At 39.5% G+C, this 22,546-nt stretch overlaps 1 protein-coding gene across 2 annotated transcripts in view; it reads left to right on the top strand.

Annotated features, from left to right (window-relative positions):
* Window positions 1–22,546, top strand: part of slc4a8 (solute carrier family 4 member 8) — a 32,691-nt gene that overhangs the window by 4,380 nt on the left and 5,765 nt on the right. The window contains exons 2-23 of one of the 2 annotated variants that reach the window (XM_074681752.1): window positions 7,002–7,083; window positions 9,854–10,006; window positions 10,445–10,580; window positions 11,277–11,437; window positions 13,891–14,067; window positions 14,513–14,601; window positions 15,111–15,268; window positions 15,375–15,462; window positions 15,568–15,714; window positions 15,818–15,918; window positions 16,651–16,825; window positions 16,934–17,067; window positions 17,161–17,406; window positions 18,139–18,244; window positions 18,570–18,731; window positions 18,819–18,932; window positions 19,031–19,192; window positions 20,376–20,627; window positions 20,750–20,818; window positions 21,242–21,415; window positions 21,499–21,630; window positions 21,733–21,827. In XM_074681752.1, the coding sequence (XP_074537853.1) occupies window positions 7,002–7,083; window positions 9,854–10,006; window positions 10,445–10,580; window positions 11,277–11,437; window positions 13,891–14,067; window positions 14,513–14,601; window positions 15,111–15,268; window positions 15,375–15,462; window positions 15,568–15,714; window positions 15,818–15,918; window positions 16,651–16,825; window positions 16,934–17,067; window positions 17,161–17,406; window positions 18,139–18,244; window positions 18,570–18,731; window positions 18,819–18,932; window positions 19,031–19,192; window positions 20,376–20,627; window positions 20,750–20,818; window positions 21,242–21,415; window positions 21,499–21,630; window positions 21,733–21,827 (3,113 nt within the window). Of the gene's footprint in view, window positions 1–7,001; window positions 7,084–9,853; window positions 10,007–10,444; window positions 10,581–11,276; window positions 11,438–13,890; window positions 14,068–14,512; window positions 14,602–15,110; window positions 15,269–15,374; window positions 15,463–15,567; window positions 15,715–15,817; window positions 15,919–16,650; window positions 16,826–16,933; window positions 17,068–17,160; window positions 17,407–18,138; window positions 18,245–18,569; window positions 18,732–18,818; window positions 18,933–19,030; window positions 19,193–20,375; window positions 20,628–20,749; window positions 20,819–21,241; window positions 21,416–21,498; window positions 21,631–21,723; window positions 21,828–22,546 lie in introns of both variants that reach the window. The other variant, XM_074681680.1, reaches the window with a different exon arrangement.

The following is a 22,546-nucleotide window of genomic DNA, read 5'->3' as shown; positions in this document are numbered from 1 at the left end:
GACAATCAGAAGGACTAGTGGAAGAAATCTCTTGAGAAATGTTTGAGTGTTTTGTTTGGGGAAAGAGGTCAGTGGAGTCAGAGGGGACAGACATCTGAAGAGCCCTGAAAGCTCACACTGCACTTTTATCAATCCAGCATTTAGTGATGTGGTTATCAAATTCATACAACAAAACATCTCCCTCTCACAACAGAGCTATAAACACTGACATAAGTGTTTCGGTGTAAAAAAGGAATTGCGCCTGTGCTTTATCTTGTTAGTTATTCTGGTCTCTCCATATAACCCTGCAGGCTTCACTTCTCTAAAGTTAGCTCCATGGCTCCATGCACCCGCTGCTCCCTCATAGCACTAATGGAGTGAAAGGGTGTTTTGGCATTGCTCATTGATTACCTCTGTTGGTCAGGAAAATCGTTGCTGCTCCATTTGTTTAGGGGGATGATCGGTACAATGTGTTTCACTGTAACACAAGATAAAACCTCAGACTCTTTCTCTGAAAACTTTTCAGAACAAACTTGCTTCATCTTGCGAGGTTTGGTTTGCAATACTGAAGTAACTGTTCTGATAATACCTCGATGCCTCCATGTTTTTACTTCTGTGACTTCAGTTGGAAGCCTTTAATCTTAGCACATGAAGCAAAAGAACTTTACTAACTTTTAATGCAGCAGACGGTCATCCACCAAGAAATCTGGTCACGCAAAAGGTTTTACTTGCTTCTTTTACCAAATGTTGGCTCATTGCATTATCTTTACAGGTCCTTGGAGTGTCATTAAATCACTATTATTTGATTTGACCCCATACTAACAAAAAATGTATTGATAGCTGGTTTGAAATTTGTCTTGAATTCAGAAATATATTTAATTTATATTTGACCAAAAGCTTTACAAGTTTCAAAATCCTAAAATAATAGCCTTAAAATTTACGATTAGTTTTCTGTTGACTCAAAACTCTCTAAATCTCTTAACCCGTTTTTAAATCAATGTGATCTCCTGCCTGCAGTAGCTTTCTACATTATCTGGATGCTTATTAGGATGTGAAGTAGGACACTGTGAGGCTGTTGTGCACTCTTCTGCTCTGCTGTGGGAGTCCAACATTTTTCTGGGACAAACTGCCTCATCAGAAAATACATCTTATATTTGTTTAGCTATCTGACATAGACAATTGATGGCAGCTCTATTTTAAGACTTTGATTGCTGGGTCCCTTACCTAAAATGGGGTGTTCAGAGCCTCTATCATGAGAACCTGTGACAGTTGGATTACTTAGTGTTTGAAATTTTCACCAGTAAGAAAACAAGACGGACTCTCAAGTCAAAACTTGAAATACAAGTTACAAAAGTATTTCTGAATTTGGTGCTAAACTTCTCTCTGTTGCTGATTTGAGGAAGCAGACATAGACCTGTGGCACAGTCACCCTGTATGGAGGGAGGAGAAAAAAAGGTGTGAGACCCATTAGTTTGATTTTAGGAGCGCTAGAAGAGGCGCAGTTGAGCCCTTGCACCTGAAAACTTTGCGATAAAGCATCTCTTTATTTGTTAACATGAAGCATTGGTGCAGAATGCCATAGATCCTTGATGGTTTAGCTTTATAGAATTATATACCAAGTGAGAACCACCAAGAAATAAAGTCTCGCAAAAGACTTCCCTTTAGATCAACTTCTTCACATTGTCTCTTGTTAACCTCACACTTCTAAAGCAGTTTTCTAAATCTTTTCAAACTATAGACTGCTGAGGGAATAAAGCTGGTGTGAGCCTTTATTTGTTCAAACTGGGAAAGAAAAGGGTTGATTATCTTTGTAGGGTGAAAATAAGTTTACGTAAAACAAATCCTTGATCTTGTAACATTCACAGGGTTTCAGAATTATTATTTTTTTTATTTTTGTAAAAGTGACAGAAGGTTATAATCTATTATAGGTGTGAAAAAATAGCAATACGGCAATGTATTGGGATACTTTGACCAGACCAGTGATAAAATATCAATATTTCAACTCATAATATCAATATTCTTGTTTAAATAAAAATTAGTTTAGCTAGTTGAAAATAATTTTAAGTAGGGATGGCCAGGTACCAATACCAGGTATCAGCATCAGGCTGATACCAGCCTTTTTTCAAGGTATCAGTACTTGTGAAGGCTGCAGATACTAGCATTAGATACTCTAGGCAAAAAAAATCTTACATCAAGCAAGTCCTCCTCGCCAATAGATGCCGCTAATTGCTTCGGCTTAACACCACTGCAAACGTGCGCCAGGTCCTGTTCAGACAATATGAATGAACCAGGAAGAGTTAACAGTTAAATTTTTTTATTTTGCACTTTAGTTTACTTTAAAAAACACTTAAACTCTGACAGTTGTTAGTTTATTGTGCACTTTTAATGTATACTTTTTTTTATATTGATCAAAAAAGTTCTTAACTCAGAAAGACTTGTTTGTGTATTGTTTGGACTTAATGTTAGAGTGACTGTGCTGTCCTTGATCAAAATGATCTGTCACTGTTAATTGAAATTTTATGTTTCAAAAGTACTAGTAGTATTGGTACTCAGTATCGGTGAGTACTCAAGAAGGAGTACTTGTACAGGTATTGGTCTGCATAAAAAGTGGTATTGAACATCCCTAGTCTTAAGTTCAATTTTTACATAGTAGTTGACTGATAAAATAGTAATCATGTTTTGTGCAATATTAGGGGTTTTTTATGAGTAACATTGGTTACATCAAGTGGTTTTTATCAGTTTCACCGACTGACCACATCTTTCACCTAATAATTTCTCTGCAACATTTGTTCAATGTCACAGAAGTTTAAGTGACAAACTTGACACACTTTATGTTTTCAAGTTAAGTGTACGTATGAACCGCTGCAACTGACTTTCTAAATTGTAACCATAATAAAATAGTAACGTTTTCTATCAAATAGTTAACAGGAAAGAATATTGCAGTATATCACAATATTGTGATATCCTGATATCACAACATTGTGGCACATATCTGACACGTATCGTGACACTTATCGTAACACGTATCGTGACACGTATTGTGAGGTTCTTGCCAATACTCGCCCCTATAATCTATCTCCCATATAGTAATATGGGCTCCCATATTACTATAGTTATTAGCAAACTTTGGTTCTTTCCGCCAGTCTAGAAGACAAAACTACTTGATTGCTGTCAAGCAAAACTCGATTCAAGAAGGTTGTGATGCTCTACTTTTGTACAACTGCACAGCAATGTCCTTTGGCTGTGCTTCATTTTTTCAAACAGGGCCACAAAAGGATTTCAAGGGCTTTTTCTCACCATTTGTATTAAATGAATTGTTTGACAGAAGCTCATGGACAAGAAACCATTTTTGGCCAAACTTGGATAGACTGCTTCAGTGGCGCATAGGGCATAATCTGTGAGAAAGGTTTTTTTTTCTTTGAGTCATAAAACCTCATGAGTGCTGTGACTGATTTGGAGCTAGAGGACAAGAGAGGAGAAAAGGGGGATGGTTGCCAGGAGATAGAAATAGGCTCCAAAAACACAAAGTATTCACCATGTCAGTGGAAAATCACGCACACGTGCTTACTCTGAGTGTCACAGATGTGTTCACCTACAAAGAGTCACAACAAAACAGACTGAGAGTGCTGTGTGAGGTTTTAATTAGCTGAAACACTTAGTGTGACATGATGGAGGGACAGGGGACCATTAAAATGTGAAGAAAAACACATACCTGCATTAATTTCACATTAAAAAGGGCTCTTAGTGAACTGTGACCAGGAAGACCACAGGGTGTGAGTTAAAGTGCGCCACTGGAAGAACATGTAGCAGTGTAACATGATCTAACACATACAATTCAGAGTGGGAGAAGACTCTTCTTTGTTCATTCTGTCTCTGAAACACCACTTTAGCCGCTGGTTACAATTACAGTTATTGAACGAGCTTCCGGATAATGATTTTTCACTTTTTCTGTCAGTATTTCTGCTTTGCTGTTTGTGCGTGCATGTGTGCGCGTGTATGCACCAAATGGATTCCTGCTAATTGATGATCTGATGGTGTATCGTCCATTCTGGGACAAAGACTTTTTCGTGCCTCTGTCTCATCCATTGCCTTTCATTGTGCGCCTGTGTTTGGTAGAGCTCCAGCTCTAATGAAGCTCACAGCTTCCAGCCAGAGCCCCAACCCACACGCTGCATCAAGGGAGCCACAGCTGCACTCGCTGATAACACCGTGACACTGTGTGTGCATGTGTGTGTGAGAGATTCAGAGTTTGAGAATGAGGGCAGGGAGAGCTTTGGTAGTGGATGTGTGTGTTCACAGAATAGTTGGCATTTCAGCAGCTTTTATTGATTTTTTTCAGATAATAATGTGAGAATGATGTGACACAGGGATAGGGCACTCCTGGAGATGACCTTGTGTAAGTGTGTGTGTTTGTGTTTCTAAGTGTCACAGTTTTACGCTCACACTATATCTGCTGTACAAGTTATTAAGCAATTATTGGATCAAACATCAGTTAAATGTGAAGCTATGGCAAGTTTTGGGGTTTTATGAAACAGGCACACACAAAAAAACATCACATTGAAGCTGATCATATCTATGAAGTAATTAAAGTCGATTAAAGTCAATTTTGTTGATTTAGCATTGGTGAATTATTGACAAAGTGCTGCTTTCAGAGTCTTTCTTTGCAATTAACACCATTATACAACCATGAGTCACATCAAGCGTTTGGCCCAAGCATGACTTCCTAATTAAATGGTCCTATTCCTTAAGCAGGCACAATTGTCTGAGGACAGAAATGTGCTCAGTCATGGAAAATGAAAGAAATCCCACAGCTGTGATACAGAAGAGAGGGTGTTTGAGGAGGCAGGAAGGCAGTGGAAGGCCACACACTCACACACACCTGTGAATAAGCAGATGTCAGGGGATCACAAAGCTATTATGATTTATAAGCGTCTGTCTGCACGGGTATTAGAGCAGCTGATTTGAAATAACAAGAAACTTTATGGTATTAGATTTGAATTCTTGCTTTACTCAGGTAAGACATTTATTTGTTTGCAGTGCATGTTAATTAGTTTTCTTTTATCACAGCCTCGGGTTAATTTGCTTAGTGTTCAGTTTTTAGCACCACGGGGAGACTAAAGGAGTGAGACAGAGGATAAATAACAAGTTAAGGGTGGCAGTGTGAACATAAATACAGTCAGGGATACAGATAAAACACACACACACACACACACACACACACACACACACATACACATACACACACACTTACACACAGTATTTTATCAGCCAAACCCCAGGAGATCTGAGAATAATCACTTCCTCTCTTGCTCCATTGACACTTTTTACAGTAACACACACAAGGTAAGCAAATTTAGTACGAATAGATTAACTATCACTCAAGTTAACAGAACATATGCTTAAATTTAACCTTTAAGAAGTCATACTGATGTTTTTACCCCAGAATAGAATGAACTCCTGCATCTGCATTACATTTTTCTTTCCATCCCCCTGAAACACACTCTCAGCTTTGTCCAGTCACACTTCAGGAAGACAAATTGCAATTATTCCTGCTTCTCCAGCCTCCCTGTCGAGCTATAGCGAGTGCTGCCTTCCCTCTCCTCTGGAAACTGGACTGACCAATTAAAGTAAAAGTCTGCCCGACACAGGCTGTACATCTTTTGTTCCTACTCTGACACATTATTCCTACACATATTCAACCGAACACACATATGCAGCTTTTGTGCTAAATGCTAACACACATTTCCTGTTCTAAAATGAGCTGATTATATTATTTAATTCTACTGATTAGAGGTCTGCAGTTTTGCTACTGGTTTTGCACATTAGCTTAATGAAATCAGGGAGGAATAATTTAATCAGATTAACTAATAAACAAGCTAAATTACCTCAGCTCTGCCCTGAGTTTTACAGCTAACAAACACACTCTTGTGCTCTCCTCTTCTGTGTAGTTTGTCTACATCTATTCATTTAGCCATGATAAACACTTTATTTCCAGACTGATTCAATTTTTTAAAAAGTTCAAACCCCTTCACTATTTATCATTTGTGAGTGTGGACGTCAGCTCTGCAAAATGGCAGTTATCCAATTTTCTTTACCAGCAACGTCTGCATTCACCCCCTTTTACATACACATAAGGTACATGCACATCCTGAGTTTATGTTGCGTGGGCAGAGACAACATATATAGAGTTGTACGTCAGTGTGTGTTTGTGTGAGATTCTGTGTGCATGTTGTTTTTCAAGCACTTGTATTTAATCTTAGAATTAAACTATTGATTTGTAACAGCTTTTAACCAGCTTTTCCATGCCGTGCTCATATACATTCACAGTCTCTGATGTGTCATTAGTTACATTTCACGGTTATAATTTTACTTAAGCATGGGTCCCTGAGATGAGAAATCAAAACACTTGCTGTCTGTTTCTTGCGTTTGTGCAAAAAGATGAAAAGAGATGGTGAAATCAAAGGCACAGTGGCACACAGCCAACGTCGAGGTGCTTGTAGAACTCTGCCCTCATTATCACAGGATGGATACATGACTACGGATAACATCACTCGACACCTGTGCAAACATACCTGTTTCTGAGAAAGCCCTGTCACTGTGTTAATAAAACACAGCATCATCCTGCGGCCGCCTGCCAACAGCAGCACTGCAGATGGATATGGCACTCTGCTAATTTGATTTGATTTCCCCTCGATAGTAGAGCCAAGCACTTTCTCCAACAGACTTTGTTCACCTCTGACTTTTGTGTGTGTCACTTAAGGTGTGTGTGTGTGCGCCTTTCCCCTGTCCTTGTGTGTGTGTGTGTCAGACACTCTGAGAATAGCCTGTCTGGAATTTGATGCTCATTGTGAAAAGGTTCTTGCCAGTTTGACCAATTAGTGGTTCTGTTGTAGCGTCACTTGTTTGTCTTCAAGGACATTTTTGAACAAACTGACCTTTCAAGCTATCTTGAAGGCTGAATGTGGCCTTAAAAGTTCAGCTTTGTACCAGGAACTATTCTACGTGTTTTGTGTGTCTACCAGAGGCCGGATGAGGAGGTGGTGGTGGACCAGGGAGGGACAAGCTCAGTGTTAAATATCCACTATGAGAAGGAGGAACTAGAAGGTGAGTAACATGTATGAAAAGAAGCTCCTAATGTGTTATTTCCAATGTGCTTCAGTATAGATTTGGAATTATGTGATTGGTTTTTGACTGCTTTATTTTTCTTTTTGCTTCTTGTACTCATCTAAGCTGCTCAAATCTACATTGTTTAGTTTTTGACCTAAATGTTTGAATAATCTCCTATCTTGTCCTTTATTATGTCTCTCTCTACCCCAAATAATGAAGCCTCTGCTTCAATATCTACCTAAAAGTCCTCCACAATTAGCGCCATTTGCATACAGTCTCGTGTATTCATTGTATGTTCTACTTAACACAGACGATGACTTCAGATCGCAGCAGCAAATTGATCACGTTGGTGCCCATTCATACCAACGCCTACCCCTTTAATATGAGTTATGTAATAAGTTTAATATAAATTCTGTCAGTCATGTTAAAGCAGAAGAGAGCTCTGTGTGCTTTGTTCAGCTTTCCTTGCGTCACAAGTTGTTTTACGTGTATTGCAGTGACACCTCAATGTTTCAGCTTGTAAAGTTTGAAATTCCCTCTGCAGAAAGCATCAAATCAAATGGTACTGTTAACAATGCAGATGAAATCTGATCAGTTGTATTGTAACTGACTAAATTATTAATTTAAGCTATCCAGAATGCCTGGAATAATGTTCAGTGTCCTGAACTGCCAGTTATTCACCAAAAAAGTTTAGATCATCTTCTTTTGATTGTCCCATTTGTGTCAAAGGAGGTTTGTGAAAAGTGTTGATGTTTCAGGCTATTTCTGGTTGGACTATATTATCAATGAACACTTGTTCTTCATCCCCCAAGTTTAAAAAAAACTTTTGTCTCTAATGTGTCATCTTAAAAAAAAAGTTTATGTTAAATTGTTGCCCTCAATGTTTTGTTATATATCATGTTTCTTTCTTTTTTTTCTTACACTTTTTATTTTTCAAAGTTTACACCCCCACCCAACCCCACCCCCCTCTCTCTTTTGTTTGATTTATGTTTACTTGGTTGTCTGAAGGATTACCTGTGGTTTGTAGGGATGGGTACCAAATTAGTGACTTTTGTAGGCTAGGGTTTGGACTAAATTCAGTCTAATTCATGTAAAATCAAACGGTACCATGTTTAGGTACCTAAACACGTCCTTATGACTGTGAGGGAGTGGAAGAGTAGGCATTTTCAATACTGGACATGAACACAGCATTGCAAGTTTATAAAGAGATATGGGTGAAATATGTTAAATTTAAAAAAATATATATTATTAAACAAATTAATATTTATTTCTACATAACCACACAAAAGTACCAAAAATTTGTACCACTGAGTACCGATACCTATTGCCAGGTACCAGGCATTGGTACTGTATCTTTGTGTTACAATATACAGTGCTTAACAAAATTATTTGGCCACCACTTAGTGTAAGGTGTTTGCCACCACTGTCCTAAATTAACAGAATATATTTGACTACCAAAACATTCTTTTACATTTCTGTAACAGTTAATCTTGCAGTATGTGCAAGCTCTTTCATGATATATTTAATGCAAAAATACAATTTTGTTGTTATTCATGGACATCAATAGTTTTGATTTATAAATTACAATTATTTACTTTCATTCCTGAACAGGAAAACATGTTTGGTGGTTTTATGTTATTCCTGATTCACTTCTGACTTCTCAGAGAATTCCAGTTTTCTGGCTCAGATTTGGGAATAAAAACATAAAATCAATGTGAAACTCCTCCCTCCTGTAAATATGGTGAAGAGTAGAGAATTCACTGAGAAAGAAAGAGTCAGAGTTAAAGCACTTCATGATGCTGGACAGTTTTCTCATGTTTATGACAAGTGGTCTAATAAAATTAAAATGAATCGTAAGACAATGAAAACAAGACTCAGATAGAAATCATATACATTAGCTACTGTCAGACAGGAGCAAATATTAGCATTTCTGGGAGGTGAATTCTTGGCGCAAAAAAAAAAAGACTGCTAGCTCACAGTGACATTACCTGGCTGTCGTTTTCAATGTTAATAGTTTCTTGTTGACAGAATAATGTGTCTATAAATTTTTAGGGATGCACGATATTGGATTTTTGCCGATATCCGATATGCCAATATATTGAAACCCCTTTTGGCCGATACCGATACCGATAATCACAAGTTTGTTCGTTTTTTTCACTGTAAAGAAAGCTAAGTCTATTCTGTACTGGAATTTATATGTTACTCTTATTGTGACGGTCTTGTTTGTTTAAGAAACACACATAACACAAGACAAAAAACATTTGATTTTACCATAAATAAGAAATGTATTCTTTTTTCAAACTCAAGACATTCAGTATTGAAATACAGAAAAATAATTTCTTTAGATCACATGAACTTTAAATGTACAATGCATTTTTAAACATAACCAAGTTGCATTTGATTATTTTAGAGCTACTGTAACAACCTGGTGACAGACACAGAGCTCTGCAGTGCAAATAAATGAAGTGCTACATTTTATTTAAGGAGCTTTTTTTTTAGATGGAAAATAATAGTAATCCTAACTGAATAGCATCTTATCGGCTGTGCCTATCGGCAGAAATTTTCATATCTGCCGATACCGATAAACGTGTTTTTAAGCTTTTATCAGCCGATACCGATATTGTGCCGATAATATCGTGCATCCCTATAAATTTTCTAGTTTCTTCCTTTTATTTTCCTTTTTCCTTTTTTTAGCAAGTATTTTTGAAGTATTTCTCAGTATAACTTAAAGCACATCTGTTATCTTCACTCTTCTGTCTTTTTTCAGGCCACAGGACTCTGTTTGTAGGGGTTCGAATGCCCAGGCAGAGCCACCGTCACCACAAAGCCCATGGCTCTCGCCACCGCAAGAGAGACAGACGGGCTGGAAGTATCGCAACACAACAAAGCGAGGGAACTGAGACATCCACCTCCAGTCATGGTAACACAGAAACACAAAACCTCCTCTTTGGTTAACCTTCGCCAACAGTGTTTTCTATAAAAAAAAAAAAGAAGAAAAGTTTGTGATGCTCCGTGTTGAATATTCAACTCCCACTGAGGAGTCAGAGGTTGTTAAACAAAGTCTGTCAATACTGTGGGCCATTCACACACTTGCATAAACACAGAGCACTCCAGGCTAAAATTGACAAGCCTGATAATTAGCGTCCAAAGAGGAGGGAGTGGTCAGCATGTTGCGTGTCTGTTTGTATGTTGTGGTAGATTTTTGTGTGGATGCATGTGTGTGTCTGTGTGTGTGTTTAAGTGCGTGTGTTATAAAAGACATATAAGGTGTTTAAGTATGTAGTTGCGTGATCTTGTTAGTCTTCAACTGACCACTGTTCACCCTTTTTTCTTTCCTTACACCCTCCCTCTGGAACAGACACACCGTCCCAGCGGGTGCAGTTCATTCTAGGCACAGAGGAGGATGCTGAACATGTGGCCCATGAGCTATTCACTGAGCTGGATGAGATCTGCGTGAAGGATGGCAAGGATGCTGAGTGGAAGGAAACAGCCAGGTCAGGCTCTCCTCTGGGAGGCGTTTGCAACAATGCTTTGCAATAAAGCCTCTGACAGCCTGGCAGCTCTACAGCTGCACCGTTAGGAAGAGGGACGTTTACTGGCACCGCTTACACTTAAAGCTTAGTGGATCATTTTTTGGTCGGTTTACTAAAGTCGGAAGACTCCAAAGAGTGAAAAATATTGTGGTCTGCGCACTCTGAATTTCAAACACTTAGGTTAAATCACATACTGTTTCTGAGACAAAATAATATATAAACTACAACCAAAGAAGTAAATGTAACCCCCTCAATACAGAGCTTAGCATTTGTTACATCTCTTTAGTACTTGAAGATGCTCACAAGACCCAGTGTTAGACTAAAGTTAATTTTCTGGGTACTAAGAAAGAGATGTTTATTTTCAAGTACCATTACTGTACTTGCTGCCATATCCAAAGAAAATTAGGCCAACCATTCTGAGTTATGGATGGATATTTGGTGTTTTATTCATCATGAAGACTAACATTTCATGTCTTGGGCTTGTGTTAAGAAATGTAACCCCTGTTACTGTACTGCAGTTAAATAGATTTACTCCAAACTAACTCAAGAAACTTCAGAAATTCAAGAAACTCTGAAGTTTAGGACAAATAAAAGTATTTCTGCTTAACATACACACACAAATAAGTTCAATAAGTTCCTGATTTATTTCCTCTACAGGTGGCTAAAGTTTGAGGAGGATGTGGAGGATGGGGGGGAAAGATGGAGCAAACCATATGTTGCTACTCTCTCCCTCCACAGCCTGTTTGAGCTCCGCAGCTGCATCATCAACGGCAGTGTGCTGCTTGACATGCACGCTGACTGCATCGAGGAGATTGCAGGTGAGGATTTTCAGAACCAGTGCTAGCTATCTGAAGTAAAATCTTCCTCTTTTAGCTTTTTTTATGACTAAAAGTCTATTTCATCACTTTGTAAGTGGCAGTTGTCCCTTCATTTGAAAGATTTATGATTTTACACTTTACTGTCCGATCCTTTTTACTCCCTGTCGTCTAAAGTCCCTTTTAGCTCATGTCCTTGGGTAGATATTACAGGCAATGACATAAAACAGGCTCTATATCTCAGCTGAGGAGCCTGTAGGATGTGTGCTACAAATTGATTTACCCTGTGAGAGAGGACAGACACAGTACAGGCCTGAGGGGAGTGTCAGTGATGTGGTGGGTGCAGGAAAACACCAAACAGACACACAGAGACCAAAGTTGTCACTGATGGAAAAATTCTAGAGGGAATTAAGTAACTTATGATGTTGGAATTGAAAAGACCTAAATTGTCAGAAGGTATTTCATGCTCAAAGTGCACCTGTGACTGCTGATGCTTTGTGACATTAAGCTGAACAGTTTTGTTCAGCTACTGGAATATTGCAGCTGAACTTCTGTTGACCCTCATTTGCATTAAAATCTATAACCAGAAAAAGCTTTAAGCCCATTAAGTTCATTTACATACAATTGTGCAATCACTCTTGCACATTTAATTTGCATGCAGGTACACATTCACTGTCAAAGCACTGCTCATGCACGTCAATCAGAGTCTAAAACAGGGTGCATATCAATCTAAATGTGAAGCCAATGTAAATGTGCAGAAGTTCAGCAGTACCTGCTGTACTGTCGTCTGCCCTAACCACATACTAATTGGTATAAAATAATGCACAAGGCTCTCCATCGGCCAGCCTCCCTCCTGGTCAGATTGTGACAGGTTAACAACCTGAACAGCTTTGCTGCCTACAGCACATCCCACATCACCCGTGCGACTCCTGCCAGCCCCATCTGCCCTCAAAACAGTGGAGGAGATAGCAGAGACAGACTTCTTTATTTGTTCACATATTTATTTTTGGAAGAGAAGCAAACTGAAAATTGAGTAAAATATTCCTTGAGTTTCACAAAAAAACTTGCAACAACCTCTTCAGCTGCCAACAGTGGACTAATAAAACTCCTCAGATGAAACACATGAATGACTCTCTGGAGTGAGCTACAGTTAAAATAAGCTGATTTAAATGAACTAAACTCTTTTGTGAAAAACTTCAGGGTTATGAAAATTTTGGTGCCCTTGTAAACAAAGCAGGATGCTATTTCTCTTTGATGATCTTTTTTCTGTGTTTAAATCTTATTTTCCGACAACAATCTGACTCTGTCTTTCATAACAGTCAGACGGATCTTTGCTTTGTAAAATATCAAATAAGGACATTTAACAAAGTGCTGTGCCCCCTGTCAGCATTACAGGTATTAAAATTAATTAGAAGATTGTATAAAATAGTATATTGTATAATATAAAATAAATTTGTAAAATAACTTTCAAATCTTGGGTATATAAAAAAATTATAATTTTGGTTTAACAGGATACAAGAGGGTAAATCAATGATGCAAATTTTATTTTAGCATTTAGCTTGCCCTTATCCTATCACGACTGATTTTTAAAAGTTTGGCATTTTCATTAATGACCCTCATTTTATTCAACTTGTGTAGAACTCAATTGATTAAAAGTACCAGTTCATTTGAATGAAGTGGAAAACAGCAACAATGACTGAATGTGAATGTGATATTGTTGAGTGAATCCTGTCATAAGAGGGACTCATAATCGCTGGTTGACAGACAAGCTGTAGGAGGCTTCATTGTCGGACCCAGAGGAAAGTAATGTGAGATTGTAAGACTCACAACTTGAGAGTTTTAAAACTATTTGAGCCCACTTTGTGTGGATCTCTTGTCACTGTCCTTATTAACACGCTTGATTATGCTGCTGCTGAGCTTGACACATTAGCGCTGGCCTTGAAGTGTGCCCAGAATAAATTCAGGCGTCGCAGTGTGTGGTTTAGTGTGTGTGTGTGTGTGTGTGTGTGTGTGTGTGTGTGTGTGTGTGTGTGTGTGTGTGTGTGTGTGTGTGTGTGTGTGTAACAGTTTGATTGACTGTGGCAGAAAAGGACGGGAGGAAAGGAAAGATTCAGTTCTGACTCAGCAAGTGAAGAAAGGAGCAGGAGGAGAGAGATGGAGAGATGCTGATTATTCTCTGCCGCGCCATGTGACCATATGTCTGACACACGTCTGACACATATTGACCTCACACCTCCCCAACACACACTGCCTGTCCAGCACTGTGCCTTCACGTATTGACAGATGCCTAAAGAGGTTCCCTCATTTCAAATTCAGCATTAAAGGAAAGTCAGTTATCACACAATTTATCGAAAAATCCTCAACCAGCGCATCGAGATTGTTCCGCTCATAACGTGACAAATACTCTTCCTGCTATGACTTGCTGATGCTGTCAATCTGTTTTCTGTATTCTGCAGATATGGTGCTGGACCATCAGGAGGCATCCCATGAGCTGGACGACAGTGTCAGGGTGAAAGTGCGCGAGGCTCTCCTGAAGAGACATCACCACCAGAACGAGAAGAAGAAGAATCTGATCCCTATCGTGCGCTCCATCGCAGAGGGATCCCGCAAACAGTCAGAGCCCCATCTGACTGGTGGGTTGCTTAGTGTATCCTCAAGTGCTGTTGCGTGTTGCACAGTTAAAATTGGGCTACAATTAAATTGTTAAAACAGATATTCCCGGTATGAATTGAGCAAGATGGGGTCCTTTTAAGGTTCATTAAAGTAACTTTCAAACATCAAGCTACAGAACCTGAATGGGGTTGTACAATTATTAGATGGCAAGCAATTTCCTATATTAGTTATAAGACGGTTAAAATGATGAATACAGAAATATCTCAATTAATAAAATGCAAAAAAAGAAAAGAAGTGATAGGATTTATACACTTGACAACTCACTATTCCTGAGCAAATGAGCTATATATTGACTTTAAGCATTTGAGTGGTTTATTTCTCCATTTAGCTGACTAACAAAACTAAAGTCCTGACCCACATGCACTTATCTCTCTCAAGCACCCTTACATTTTTACTGTTGTGTAGGATCAGCCACATCCCCTCAGCCTCCAGCAGTCACAGAACCAGCTAAAAACGGCGGTGGACTGGACAGCACACAAGTGGATCTCAGCAAGGTAAAGCAGCACTTATGTACTTTTCAGAGCACACCATAAATTTACATGAACATGAATGAGAAAACCACAACAGAGCAGGAGTATAAAACAGTATAAGAGACATGGGTTTAAAAAGAAAGGATTCTCAGTCAGGCTAGTGAGTCCCTTGCTTTACATGGATCTATAATCAGTGATTGAAGTGCTATAAACACAGTTAAAAAGGTCAGACAGTGCCTCCCAGGGAAACATGGAAGAAAAACACTTGAAAATATTCATCAAGCAGCATCAATCTCTCAATGCAAGACCGGACAACCATGTAAAACAGCAGAGTTAGCCAACACATGTAACTTTAACACCGAAATTCATCATAGGAATGCAAGCACAGCTCTTCAGTATAAGGCAGCACTTGTAAGAGGTCAGCTTCATATAAAAAGGACTGGAGACATTTCTCTTTGCTGTAATAAAAATTTGTGTGATGTTCTTTCTGTTGCATTTTTTAAATGATAGCAACCTTTACCTTGTCTGAACAGGTGGACATGCACTTTATGAAGAAGATTCCAGAGGGTGCAGAGGCCTCCAACGTCCTGGTTGGAGAATTGGACTTCCTGGAAAGACCCATCGTGGCGTTTGTTCGCCTCTCACCTGCTGTGCTGCTCACTGGACTCACTGAAGTCCCCATACCCACCAGGTAGAGCATGCGTCTCTTGTTGAATTAAGCATCAACTCCAAATGAAAAGGTTTTTTTTGTAATCCAGGATTATTTACATACTTAATCCTCTGCCGACAAATTTCAGGTTTCTATTCATTCTTCTGGGTCCTGACGGAAAGGCTCAGCAATACCATGAAATTGGACGCTCCATGGCAACCATCATGACAGATGAAGTAGGAATGATTTGTCAATACAAATCTGCAAAGAAAAAGCAAAAATGTCTATCCTTGCCAAAGAAAGGAGTTCATACTCTCTGTCCTTCACTTTGTCTGCATCAGATCTTCCATGATGTAGCATACAAGGCAAAGGACAGAAGTGACCTGCTCGCTGGAATAGATGAGTTCCTGGATCAGGTGACAGTACTGCCACCTGGAGAGTGGGACCCATCCATTCGCATTGAGCCGCCAAAGAGCGTCCCCTCTCAGGTACACAGGTTTGATTTCATCAAAAACCTATTAAACATAAAAAGAAATTCAGAGGTGGATTTTAATTTCTGTTTGATCCTGGACTGTCACTGGGTGTCTGCAGGAGAAGAGGAAGATGCCTGGAGTCCCTAATGGCACAGCCTGCCAGGTGGAGGAAGAACTCCATGCTGAGCACCACGGGCCAGAGCTGCAGAGAACTGGAAGGTACTGTTTATTGATGTCCTGTTATCACATGTGTGTCAGATATTTTTCCGTTCTCCATCATTGTTACTGAAGCCATTTAAAATGTCAATAAGCAGGATTGTTGAAGGATATTACACTCATGTTCCATTTCTGAGAATGCTTTTACAAAAAGTGACATGTGAAAAAACTTGATAAAACACGTGGGGGTATGGAGGGGCCTGTGATGGGTTTGACACTCTTCACCAGCTGACAGATGCTCAGGCCACAAATTCTAATTTTAGATTTATATAAAGCGGGGCTGGACGAACAGACTGACAAGCATTATGACCAATAGGGACAGCTAGAAACAAAAGCATTCAGGATAACATTGTTTTATTTTATTTCTTTAACAGATATAAATTGGGAAAATCTTGTTTTTTCTGTGATCTTACCTTGGTATGATGATGTCAAAGTGTCTGACATGACTACATAAAAGACCAATGGAGAGGTTTTTGGCTGTAGCTAGATTTAAAATATGTTTGAAACCTTCAATCATGAAAAACACTTTTGGTTGGACAGGGTGTAATTTACCCTCACATCTTGAGTATTTTCAGTTTATAAAATTATAGATTCACACCAAAAGTTTGTTAATTTAACTAAAGTTATTGGATCTTGTTTTAAGCAGTGTAGTCCACAGTTCTGTATATGTCAGTTCTGGTTTAAGTCCTAGCACCTTTGAGCACCTCTCTCTGCTTTCATTGTGTTTGATTTTAGGTTGTTTGGTGGTCTGATAATGGACATCAAGAGAAAAGCTCCTTTTTATCTGAGTGACTTTAAGGACGGTATGAGCCTCCAGTGTGTGGCGTCTTTCCTCTTCCTCTACTGTGCCTGCATGTCTCCTGTCATCACGTTTGGAGGACTGCTTGGGGAGGCAACTGAGGGACGCATTGTAAGAGGACTGACACTCATATTCTAACAGACAATTCATGTTCACATGTAGCAGATATTTTGTGCTGCACATGAAACCTCATCTGTGTATTTTCCTGGCTTGCTACAGAGTGCCATAGAGTCCTTACTGGGTGCCTCTATGACTGGAGTGGCCTACTCCTTGTTTGCAGGTCAGCCTCTCACTATTCTGGGCAGCACAGGTCCTGTGCTTGTTTTTGAGAAAATCCTCTTCAAGTTCTGCAAGTGGGTACCACAAAAGCCTCCTGACATTTTCATCTCTGCCATCATTTGGTTGTGTTTTTCTAACTAATGTATCATTTTTTTTCGTCATTACAGGGACTATGGCCTGTCCTACCTGTCGCTGAGGACCTGCATCGGCCTGTGGACAGCTCTGCTTTGTTTGGTGCTTGTAGCCACTGATGCTAGCTCATTGGTGTGCTACATCACTCGGTTCACAGAGGAGGCTTTTGCCGCTCTCATCTGCCTCATTTTCATCTACGAAGCCTTGGAGAAGCTCTTTCACCTGGGAGAAGTCTACCCTTTCAATGCACACAGCGACCTAGACAAACTCACTCTGGCTTAGTAAGTTACTTAATAATACCTTTGCTGACTTTGCTGGTGTTAAGAATTGGTTTTGGGAGACAAGTGCAATCTGAGGAGCATTAAAAGTATTTGTTAGGTCTTAATGCTGAGTTGTACAAAGTCAGCAGAACAAAGCAGATACTATTATCTACAAAAAGAGAGAACACTGTTGCAAGTTATGAAAGAGACAACATTGTTAAACTATAAATTACAAAGTAACAAGAAATGATCTTTGTGGGACTCCTTTTGTAAGCAGTGATAACTTTTTTTGAGTCAAACCCACTCCAGAAAAATTTAACTTTACTATACACTTTTACCATGTAAGTGAAAATCATAGCCTAATCATATCTTTTGTTTGTAAAAGAAATAATGTTATCATCCTTTGACATTCAAGCTGTAATGCCAGCTGTCAGACCCATGTTTAGCTCAGACACCAGACTGATAAGACTTCATAAATAGAATTTTGAGAGACAAACCTTCAGCTGCAGGGTGACCTCATGCCATTTTAATTAATCATACTTCATTGTCTACCTTGATAACTGAACAGAACAGCTGTTATTTTCTCACTGTGAGCATCTATTCATCAGCTAACTCTTTCAGTGTTGTTTCTCTAGCTCCTTTGAAGCATTGTGCCAAGGCAGTTACTTTTCTGTCCAGCCTGACTGACTGAGTCCATCCTTTTTTAGAAATCCACTTTTATTCATTTGTCTTGATCCATCTTCCCCTGTGTAGCTGTAGGTGTGCAGAGCCCAATAATCCCAGTAATAAAACCTTGGACCTGTGGAGTGAAAGAAACCTAACGGCCTCCTCTGTGCCCTGGCCTAATCTTACTGTCAAGGTAACGTAAATATGTGAAAACATGCTGACACCTAATGCCAGTGTGACTTTCACATGATAGCACACACTGCATTTACTCAAATGTGTTTACTTTTGTTAAAATTCAACTAACCCCTTCACCTTCCTCTGAGCAGTTAACCTCTCATGAGGACCTTAGCAAACACTAAAAGGAAAATTCCATCGATTAACCTTTCACTGAGTGTGCACCTGGACGCACCAAAGGCTAGCCTACTATGGCTCCTCCTGACTGACAGATAATTTTCTGAAGATGTCTTTGGTTCATTTGGTCCTCACTTATGATAAGCTCACACTGTGAATGTCCACAGGAGTGCATTAGTCTGCATGGGCACTTCGTTGGGACAGCCTGCGGCCACCATGGACCCTACACCCCAGATGTTCTCTTCTGGTCAACCATCTTGTTCTTCTCTACTTTCTTCATGTCTGCCTTTCTTAAACAATTTAAGACAAGCCGTTATTTCCCCACCAAGGTATTTACTTTGTATGACTCTTCTCTAATCAAAGGCTTGTCTCATCAGTCGCGAGAGCTCTTCAATACTTTTATCTTTCATCTCCAGGTGCGGTCCATGATCAGTGACTTTGCAGTATTCCTCACCATTGCTGTCATGGTTCTGCTCGACTATGCAATTGGAGTGCCCTCCCAGAAGCTGAAGGTGCCCAGCAAATTCCAGGTATAGAGGAAAGATTCTCTCATCTTCCACTTTGGTATCACAATCAGCCTAGTAATGGTTAAATCAGGAGCTCACACATTTCTAATTGGGCCTTCCAGCCTACCAGAGATGATAGAGGATGGATAATCAACCCTATAGGGCCCAACCCATGGTGGACTGTCCTGGCAGCATCGATTCCCGCTCTTCTTTGCACTATCCTCATCTTCATGGACCAACAGATTACTGCTGTAATCATCAACCGCAAAGAGCACAAGCTCCTGGTAAGAATAATATTATAATCAAGATCATAAAGCAGCCAAAGAGCTGGTGTTTTCTTGGAATATTTACACTACTTACAACTGTAATATCCTCGTGTTGGCACCAGTGTTTTGGTTGAGTCACCAAACCTTGAGTCACTGTTACCTGAAAATTTGTTGGAGAATTGCTATTTTACTCAAAACTATAACTGTCTAAATCTGGATTGTGTTGTACCTTTTGGACATGTGAAAATTTCAGTTTAATGTTTAATTATTACCACTTCTTGAGTCAGATTATGACTGATCCTGCCACAGTGTCTTGAGGTGAAATGAACAGTTCTGGTAAAGGACTGTGTCATGAGACGCAGTCTTCATTCTGCTGCAGGTGTCTAATGTGAATCTGAATTTTACCTAACCAAACTTCTGGATCTAGTGGTTGGGCCCTTTGGAGGTTTGCTTGTATGTAGCATTAATAGTGGTCCAAGTAATTTAAGCATCTCTCTTACTTTTCAGAGTGGACTCTAGACAGCTGTCTTTTAAAATCAGAGGCTGTTTCGGTCTTTTCCTTAGTCCCACTGAAGGTTCTTCATTAATCTTCATATATTTATTTTTAAATTTCTGACGACAGTTTATTAAACATGTACGTTAAGATCAGATTTAACCACAAAAACCTGTCTGTGCCACAAGAGACGTCACATATTTACAGTGATCTTCGAATCACAACACATTTTTTTTTGTATCAAAATATGTTAAAAGGTACAGTTGAATTACAATCTCATAACCTTATTCTTTCAAACCTGATGTTTCTACTAGGAAGAATTTATTAATATAAATAAATCTATTGCCAGTGAGTATCAGTTAACAACCATCATAGTTAGAGCCTCACGGTTGGTGCAATAGTGTGTCTGCAGCGTATTCATTCTCCACTTTCTTCTTCTTCCATGAGGGATGATGAAAATTCTTTTTTTACAGTGTCTCTGGACCTCCTTGCTGATATCACATAACACAAAATAAATTGTTGTGATTTATGAACAAAAAGTGTCGAAACAATGTCTCTAGAACAGGTTTTGAATTACTGCTGGGAAATCTACTTGAGAAACATCAAATTATTATATCTGTTGTGAATCTTTAAATTAGGTCTTGGTGTGATGCATTTTGTTGATAGTTGCAGACATGTTATGTATCAGTTCTTCTCTCACTTATTCAGAAAGGCTGTGGGTACCACCTTGACCTGCTGATGGTGGGGATAATGCTGGCTGTGTGCTCCATCATGGGCCTTCCATGGTTTGTAGCAGCGACCGTCCTGTCCATCTCTCATGTCAACAGCCTGAAGCTGGAGTCAGAGAGCTCGGCTCCAGGCGAGCAGCCACGCTTCCTGGGCATCAGAGAGCAGAGGTTTACTGGGCTGGTTATTTTTCTGCTCATGGGCTGTTCAGTATTTATGACTGGAGCCCTACAGGTTAGTCAGACAAGCTTTTCAATGCTGCCCCCTTCTGGCTAGAACATTTTATCAAGCATGTGGGCATAATACTGTTGAGGTGTGACTGAAGTGCACTGATGCTCAATTGTTTTTTTTCCCAGTTCATTCCGATGCCAGTGCTGTATGGTGTTTTCCTTTACATGGGAGTCTCCTCGTTGAAAGGCATCCAGGTAACACTCTGAACATCCTTTTTGCAAAATTGATCAAAAACTCATGAATATTGGGCAAGATGCTTTAGTAATAACGGCATATGCTCAGATTTTGTTTCAGTTATTATTGTATTTGTACTTTAAAAACATAATACCCCAGCAAGTAATTCAAGCATGAAGTATGCAAAGTTGTCCTCTTGGTCTCTCCAGCTAAATTTATTACTTACTTGGCTGTCCTGTTTTTGCCCTCTCTTAATCTTATTAATTTTGTCTCACTTTAATGAGGCCTGACAGTTTAAACCCAGAACAAGCTAGGTGAATTTGTCATTCATAATCATTTTCCTTCTCATGTCATTATCACCATCTGTGTCCCAGTCCTTTTCTCATTAATTCATTTCTCTCATTAACCTCTGGCTCAAGCTCTCTCTGTTTTCTTCCTCTCAGTTCTTTGACCGTCTGAAGTTGTTCGGCATGCCAGCAAAGCACCAGCCAGACTTTATCTACTTGCGCCATGTTCCCTTGAGGAAGGTGCACCTGTTCACTGTCACCCAGCTCACCTGTCTAGTGCTGCTCTGGGTCATCAAGACGTCACCTGCTGCTATTGTCTTCCCCATGATGGTGAGTGGATTAACAAAAAACTATCCCAAATCTCTGCTGGTCTTAAATTTAAGCAATGAATTTGTTACTTCTTGTGCCTGAAGGTGCTGGCTCTGGTTTTTGTCCGCAAAGTGCTGGACTTGTGCTTCTCCAAGCGAGAGCTGAGTTACCTAGATGATTTGATGCCTGAATGGAAGAAGAAAAATCTGGATGATGCCTCTAAAAAGATAGAAGAGGTAGTCTGAATGGCATCTTGTAAAGCATGTAAAGGTAAACAAACAATTTTGTATTGACACTATCTGTTTGTGGTGGGCGGGGGTGTCTTTGAGGAATCACAGGTTATGCTCAGCTCCAAGATGGATGATACAACTTCTATTCAGATTCCCATGGAGAGCAGCAAGCCTGCTCAGGCTCAGAGAGCACATGACCCCAGGTCAGAACACACACACACACACATACACACAAACACAAACACACACACACACACACACACACACACACACACACACACATACACACACACACACACACACACACACACACACACACACACACACACACACACACACACAGACAGACACACACACAAGCAGCACAGCACTGATTTGAGAGGTGGGAAAAATGGACAGTTGCACTCAAATTCAGTTGCCTTTACAAACTATGTTTATGAAAAAGCTTTTACAAACTTTCATCTCAGAGTAGATAATCAGAAACATAACATTTTGGTAACTCAACACTGCTAATATTTGCGAGTAGTTTCTTAAATTTCTACAAAACTGCCACTTTTAATTACTATGTCATTCGCAAAATGTTTAGACCACTTCTTACAAGTAACATTTTATTGTTGTGAACTGATGAAAAAGTAATGCATAGCCAGACACCGGCTTCTGGCAACGTTCCTGAATAATCTTTGCCCACACCTCATGACCAGTGGCTTCCAGTTCACTATTATTCTTTGGTTTGCATGCTGTAACCACCTTCTTTGCTCTCTTGTTTAACTTGATTATTGCTTACAGCTGAAAGTTTGTAAATTTGCTAATAAACCTAGTTTGCCACAAGGCCTGAATTATTTTGGATGCAACTGTAGGTATGCTTGCCTTGTTTTGCTCTTGATCCTGTCAGTGCTGACACACTGATACCTTTCCCTGACAC

The sequence above is a fragment of the Halichoeres trimaculatus genome, unplaced genomic scaffold (assembly GCF_033239565.1).
Source record: "Halichoeres trimaculatus isolate MK-OKI-2021-1 unplaced genomic scaffold, fHalTri1.1 fHalTri1_scaffold_1, whole genome shotgun sequence".
Lineage (NCBI taxonomy): Eukaryota > Metazoa > Chordata > Actinopteri > Labriformes > Labridae > Halichoeres > Halichoeres trimaculatus.
Note: the sequence above shows the minus strand (reverse complement) of the source record. Positions and strands in the feature narration are given on the sequence as shown.